The following is a 7,367-nucleotide window of genomic DNA, read 5'->3' on the forward strand; positions in this document are numbered from 1 at the left end:
TCTGCAGTAAAACAGCCAGCAGTAAAATGTCCCAATGGTAAAGTAAGATAGAACAGAATAAACCTCCAACAGTTAGCTATTTCACAGATTAAGGAAAGTATCTACATTTTCAAACTCATCATCCATTGGCTCTAAAGAAGAGTCTTCTAACACAATAATATGAGGGAAAATTTCTATAGTAAAAGTTACATCATAATCTTCAATAGTAAATGAGTAAATAAATATCATGGACTTCATTATAACAAATAATAAGGAAAACTTAGTGTGGGATGAAGGGAGAGAGAGAGATTCCAGCTAGCGCAATAAGATCATTATGGTACCAAGGCATACTTGTGGATATAGTATATGTAGTGAGTAGAGAGAGTCATTTTGAGTAGTATAAGTAGTGAGTGAGAGTGTATAGTAAAGCTGCTAGAACTTTCTGCTGGAGATAGATAAGTGTTTATGAGTAGAGGTATGAGGAGTGTTTGTGAGCTAGGAACTGGGGAACTTAGTTTTTAAGCTTGAAATTAAGAACTCAGTGACTTTTTCAGAGCTTAGAGAAGGCTAAATAGATAGAATAAGGAAGAACTCCTTTCTATTAGTGTATCCCTTAGTGTAAATATGGGTCCCCCCTTAAGGTGTTAATGGAGAGTTCCATTTATAGTTGAATTTGAGGGGGTAATCAGCAAATAATATCTGCTAAATCAACCTCAATCTTCAAAAAATCCTTAGTGAATTGTTCCTAGGATTTTGGCCAAGAGTAGTAAGTTTAGCTTTTAGAATGTTCTTGCTGTTTTGGGTAATAACAACTTGGATTCTGGCTTAGCATTAAATGCTGATTGGCCTTAGCTGATGGGATTAAAGCATGTATTAGGCCAATGATCTTGGTTTTGCTGTTGTTAGAATCAGAACACCCCAGGGCAGATTGTATCACCCCAAGCTAGGTGTTAATCTTGGAGCCTTATGCTGGGATCCCTTTAGTGCCCTCCAAATCACATTTCCCCAAGTTTCCCCATTTGGGTTTATGTGCTTAGTTCATGAACTAGAAAGTACACGTTTTTGGCATGATAATGAACTGATTTCAAGTTATTCTAGAAGCTTTCATGGCCTAGTTATGACTGCCCTTGGTCCTTGATCAAATGGGTTGGAGAAGGAAGGAGATACAGCTAGCTGAAGCTTCCCAGTTTTTTGTCATGTCACCTCAGCTTTATGTCATATGAAAAATGATGGAATTCAGCTTGGCAAGGAAGGGTTTAACCCCTGCTAGACACATGTCTTTTTCTGATTTGATTGGACAAGTTGGAACGGATGGCAATAGGCTCCAGCTGTTAGGTTGTACTGAAGTTTGACTGGACAGCTCACGTGAACTTCAGCTGCTAGGATTTGTATATGAGTTGGGCTGACTTAGCTAGGTTTTGTAGTTGAGCTTCCTTGGGCTTGGTCATCTCTACAAAAATGAATAGTTTTACCATGGGTAATATACATGGGCTTTTGTAGTTAGTTGATTATGGAAAAATAAGCATAGTTTCCATAAATTTTGTGAAAGAAATATTTTTGAGAGATGAGTAATTTATATTTCCCATGAGTTAGGAACTTTAGTATATATTTTGCCAAGAAATAGTTTTGGGCTTTGAGCATAATGTAATTGTGTTTGCCAAAATAGTATTTTGGGCTTTTATAAATAGTTGCCAAAATAGATTTGGGCTTTGTAAAGTAGTGCTAAAATAGTACTTAAGTTTTATAAAATAGGTGCCAAATTAATACTTGGGCTTTAATTAATACTTGGGCTTTATAAAATATGTGTCAAATTAGTATTTAGGCTTTGTAAAATAGGTGCCAAAATAATATTTGGGTTTTATAAAACAGGTGCCAAATTAGTATTTGGGCTTTGTAAAATATGTGTCAAATTAGTATTTGAGTTTTTGTAAGATAGTGCCAAAATAACATTTTGGGCTTTGTAAGATTTTGTAAAAATATTACCGTGTAGCAACGGACTTTAGAGGTGCTGTGTAACAACGGGTTTTAAGGTGCCGTGTAACAACGGGCTTTAGAGGTGCGGTGTAGTAATGGGCTTTAGAGGTGTCGTGTAGCAACGGGTTTTAGAAATGCCATGTAGCAACGGGCTTTAAGGTGCTGTGTAGTAACAAGCTTTGTAGAGAATTTTGTTAGGCTTTTTGGGTTTTGCCCACAAGGTAAATGAGTTTGGGCTTTTTTGTAGAGATAGTATAGTTTTGTGGCCCAATTTTGGTAGTAATATAATGGGTATTTTTGTAAAAACTCAAGTTGGATAATATGTGGGTAATATGTGTGAGATGACCCAAGATAATTTATGGAGCTTATATATGAAATATTTGTAGTAAAATATTTATGTGAGTTTAAAATAGTTTATGAACTTATATGAGTATATATTTTTGGTTATCAAAAAAAATATATATATGAGTATATATTTTTGTGAGCAGCTAATAAAACTAGTGCCCAAAAATTTGTACTCACGTTAAACACCACTTTCACATTGAGTAAAAAATAAAAAGTTGTGCCACGAAACACGAAGAAACTACGCGAGAAACTAACAGGAAAATGAAAACCGCGGCAAAAGAAACAGAGAGAGAGAGAGAGAGAGAGAGCGATTAATACTAGTATTAAAGAATGAAGATTAGGGTTTTTGAATTCAATTAGCTTTACCGATTGTGTTCTTAAAACGAAGCCATGAAGCGCAAGGATCTTCATCATGATCTCTCTTTCATTCCATTTTCTCCCAGAAAATCCCCAAGACTGGTACTCCTCCAATTTTTTTCTCTCAATTTCTACAAAAATATCAATAATCACCAATTTGTCAAGTACTTGCAAATTTTATCTTATAGTCTTATTCATATGATCTTAAACAAAATCATTCATATTTTTTTTTTATTTTGTTTGTATGAATTTTTAGGATGTTGAATTACTTGAAAACATGAATGAAGACCCACCAATTAGAGTTCCCCAGATACTTGAACAAGGGTTGTTATTGCAAGATCAACAACAACCCTTCACATGCAGTAGTAATAATATGCTGCAACTGGCTGTTGCTCCACTGTCGATGCTTTCGAGTAATAGTTTGGAGGAGAGAGCTCTTTTTCTCTACAATCAGCCACTAAACACCCCGTTTTTTAAGTCTCCGTGTTCACCTGATTTTCCTATTGTTGTGAACTCTGCATTGATTCCGGGATTGAAAGGTCGGTATCAAAGTCTCCCATTTGTATGTAGTTTCAGCTATGGTTGAATGCTATGCTACTACTACATGCCTTTTTTTTTTTCCTTTTTATGAAGTTCAATTCATCTTCATTAAGCGTTTTAAATGTGTTGCCATGAAGCCTTTGATCATATATAGAAACCACCAAACTGATTTATACTTTTTCCTCAATACGAAAGAAATGATTTGATGAATCAAAGAATGTAGGCTGATTTATTTTGTGACCTATGGCCATTTGTGAATTTGTAATTTTGTTGTTACCTTAGTTCACTGAACGAAAAAGTGATTTTATATATATATATATAAAACACCAATGAGTTTTAGCACAAGTGGCACCTACACCCTTTTAAGTAAGGTGGAGAGTGAGGTTGTGGGATCATGATCCATTACGTGCATGAGTAACTTTCTAACTAAAAAAAGAAAAAAACTGTATTTGAGCTTTTGATAAGTTACTCCTAGATATTTCGATTGATTACTAGGCTCTCTATTGTTGTACTTGTCTATTATGGAATTGAGGTACATAGAGTAGACATATTTTGATTCCATGATTTATTAGAAGTGAGGTACATAGACCTTTGTTTGATCACGGTTTATTAGATTGGAGAGTGATGCCCATTTAAAATTAAGATAAGAAAATAGATATGCATTATATATACATATATATGTATGAGGAAAGGTTTGTTTAATTTTGCTGTTTGGTTTTTTTCAGTTTCCTCTCTCATTTCCTTCTTTTTTGATTGTTGGTGTGCTCTGTGCTTTTTATGCATAGGCCTGTAGGTATATCATTCTTACTTATCAAAAATCAAAAAAAAGGGAAAGGTCTGTTTAATGAGCTTCATGCATGCTCTTATATATGTATAAATAATGAATGAATTTTATTAGATAGGAGGGAAACCTGAAGTACACAATTAGTTCACCAAAAAAAATCTGTCATAGATTATAGGTATAGGTGCACGAAAATTCTGTCAACTACTGTCTCTTTTTCTTTCACAATTTGTCTTTATTCTTGGATAATATGAATTTTAGACAATAGCTTAAAAGAAGCTATTTGATTTGCAAAGATTGAATTTGGAGGTCTGAGCCAATTTTTAAGTACTGCATTCATTTGTTGATTTTGGGCCTGGATTGGAATCTTTCAGTAAATTGTTAGTATAATTTTCCTGCCTAACCACGTGAAAGGTGAAAAATACACACACACCAATGGATTATATGTGGCTTAAAGTGACTTTAAATGGATTGCTTGATCAGATCTTGTGAGGAAATGGTGAAAGTGAGTGTGGAAGGACCGTACAATTGTAATTTTGCCACAGACATAGGAAGAGTAATGGGGATGTGTGTTGGGTAATTAGAAGGTATTGTGAAGAAAAAATGCTAGGTTTTTGCAAGGAACTATTGGTGGTGAGGATTGACATGTATGCAGCATGTATCTGTATGTTTCTGTTCTTTTTCATTTGCTGTAAGTAAACTCCTCAAGCACTTTTTGGGGATGGGGCAGCTAAAAAACTATACTCTCAGAAAGGGAGAATCAACTTAATAGTAACTAATTGGGTTACCTCAGCACTATCAAAGGAAAATATATGATAGGAAGATACCAACAGAAAGATGTCCTCCTACTGAGGACCACAAATATAGATCATTTCAAAAGCTTCTCATTATAAGTTAAATATCCAGCTCCCATTTTTTATAATGAGAAAGAGAGATTTATTAAAGAACCAGTTTCTGATTTTATTGTGCAAAAGAATAAAGTGTTGGAGCTGCCACCAGAGAATATATTCATCTCAAACCATGCAATTTAGTAATATTAGAGACTTTATTTCCCCAACCTGCAAATTTTTGTCTGAAACTGCTGTGCCTCACCAACAAATTATAATCTTAGATCACTGCCAAAAAATTGCATCATTTACCTTACATATACTTGTCAAGAAGTGGGCCTCTACTTGGTTATAAATGACAAAACATCACCCCAAATACCAAATGCATCTAGCTTTGTTTACACTTTACATAACCCTTGTCATGTCTCACTGTCAGTGCTACTTGTCCTGGTCCTTTTGATTGGGATATATCAAATATCCTCATGGATTCAACCAGCATAATCTGACTCTAATGTCTGTACCTGCAGAGTTGTTTGAGTTTCTAGAGAAGAAATAGAGTCTGATTGGTGTTAAATAAGTAGCCTAATTCCTTACAAAGAAAACTTTCTGTTTCCCATGAGAATGTGCCTTTGATGTGTGTGACTGTTCTCTGATTGTTTGGGCTTGAGATAAAACACACATTGTGAAAGATTTATTCACATGAAAGTTTTCTGGCACCAGTTGGCGGTGAAACAGACATACCCATTTTCCACTCCTAAAATTCCAAATAATTATTGAATGTCAATTGTAAATTGGTCACTGCAACATGTTCCTTGATTGTGCTTTTCTATCTATTACTATCACTATTGGAATGGTAATTACTGGTGTTAAATTAGTAAATATTTTTATGTTTGTGTTCTGGTTATTAGCTTTTGTTGGTCTTGGAATCATTTATTCACATTATTCATCTTTAATGTACAACCCACAGAACATTTCCTCGCACTAGGAAATGGGAAGTTAGGGAATTCCATGGAGAAAGAAGACACAGACAAGAACCCCATGGTTTCAAATGACTGTGTGGCTGTTGTTCCCTGGGTTGCACCTCAACCTCCTTTAGCCTCAGGAGCAAAGTCGCCTTCAGCAGGTGTGTCAGAGGCCATGGAAACGGAGGAGGTGGAAATGATGGACACAGATTATGACTCCGATTCAAATATCAGTGGTCAAAGGGCTTTTGAGTATGATGGAATGGTGCAAGAAGCTGGAGAATTACCACACTGGCAGCAACAACACAGTATGCAGCCACATTTCCTTAAAAACAATTCGGCTCCTGTCGAATGGTAACACATTGGTTGAGCTGCTTCAGCACTTGATGTTGTACATGTAGGCCCAGTTGTTAGAACTTAGAAGATAACAGAATAGGACTTTCTTCACCCTGATTTTGATTTTCTTTTTCCAGGCAGTGCTAATTACAATGTGCCCTCTAAACTCTAAAGGGGATTTTATGTAAATAAAAGAGATGGTAGGTTGCAAACTGCAAGGACTCTGAATCACTGTTCTCACGTTTTTATCCATGATCAGCTTCTGGGAAGCCTTCTTTTCAGTTTTCCTATAGTCAGTTGTCTTTTTCTTTGTCTTGAAATGACTTGTAATTAGTATTTAGTTAAGGCTGTATTACACAACTAGTGTTTTAGGAAATGGCAAATATGAAACTTATGCCCCAAGCACACAATGGATTCATCTTTCCCCTTCACAAATCACCAAAATTTACTTTCACTATTCATCATTACACATCAGCCTGTTCAGTGATTATGAACATGACATTTGAAAATTGAAACTTATGAATTTGTGAATTGAAAAAAAGGTCTTTAGCATATCGGGTTATATCATTGGCAGCTACAATAATCCCATCAAAAAAGGATTGAAATTTAACAAGTTCACCACACCATGAAATTGTTTTGATTCTAATGGAGAGAAGCCGAGAAGGAAACTTGTTTTTTTCTCAAATGAATGAGTGCTAAAGATTTTCACAGATTATATGAAAGATCTTTGCAATAGACAACGGAGATCCTCTGCCTGTGATATTTATTTGTTCATTTTACATCAACTGGGTGCTTGTTGCATACGGTGTTTGCTAATTAATAAAAATTTCACTCAGCACTATTTTTATTAGAATTTCTTATTACATACTGATTCTCCATAAAGAAACTTATACTCGTGAAATTTCAAATTAGAATTTTGTAAAACAAGAAAATAATGTACTTGAGCTTACTAGACCAGCTTCAAAGGCATCTCAGCAAGTCTGAAGAGCAAAAGACATTTATTTACGAGCAGTACAACACCTTCTTCGCCATTAAACTTTAGCAAAGAGGCTGCCTGAATTACTACTCGAAACTAAATTGTGCAAAGAATTAGATTAATATTCAAAATATTTTTAAAAAATAAATAAAACATAAACAAAAACCTTAACTAAATCGAGTATCGAGAAAATTCGACACATGAACTAGAATACCCAAAAACAATAACATACTAATGATAAAACAAAGATCGGCAAGCAACTCTTATTATCAGAAGAAAGGCTTAGAAAA

General features: G+C 34.9%; 1 protein-coding gene and 1 non-coding gene across 2 annotated transcripts; one reads left to right on the forward strand and one right to left on the reverse strand.

Annotated features, from left to right (window-relative positions):
• Window positions 1–2,512: 2,512 nt before the first annotated feature.
• Window positions 2,513–6,382, forward strand: LOC126709483 (uncharacterized). The gene is made up of 3 exons (XM_050409742.1): window positions 2,513–2,757; window positions 2,912–3,194; window positions 5,771–6,382. The coding sequence occupies exons 1-3, from the start codon at window positions 2,689–2,691 to the stop codon at window positions 6,121–6,123; spliced, it is 705 nt and encodes a 234-aa protein (XP_050265699.1). The 5' UTR covers window positions 2,513–2,688; the 3' UTR covers window positions 6,124–6,382.
• Window positions 6,383–7,034: 652 nt separating this feature from the next.
• LOC126710665 (small nucleolar RNA snoR77) lies at window positions 7,035–7,157 on the reverse strand. Its single transcript, XR_007649721.1, has one exon. It is a non-coding gene; the product is annotated as a small nucleolar RNA snoR77 (small nucleolar RNA).
• Between the last annotated feature and the right edge of the window lie 210 nt (window positions 7,158–7,367).

Source organism: Quercus robur, chromosome 12 (assembly GCF_932294415.1).
Source record: "Quercus robur chromosome 12, dhQueRobu3.1, whole genome shotgun sequence".
Taxonomy (NCBI): domain Eukaryota; kingdom Viridiplantae; phylum Streptophyta; class Magnoliopsida; order Fagales; family Fagaceae; genus Quercus; species Quercus robur.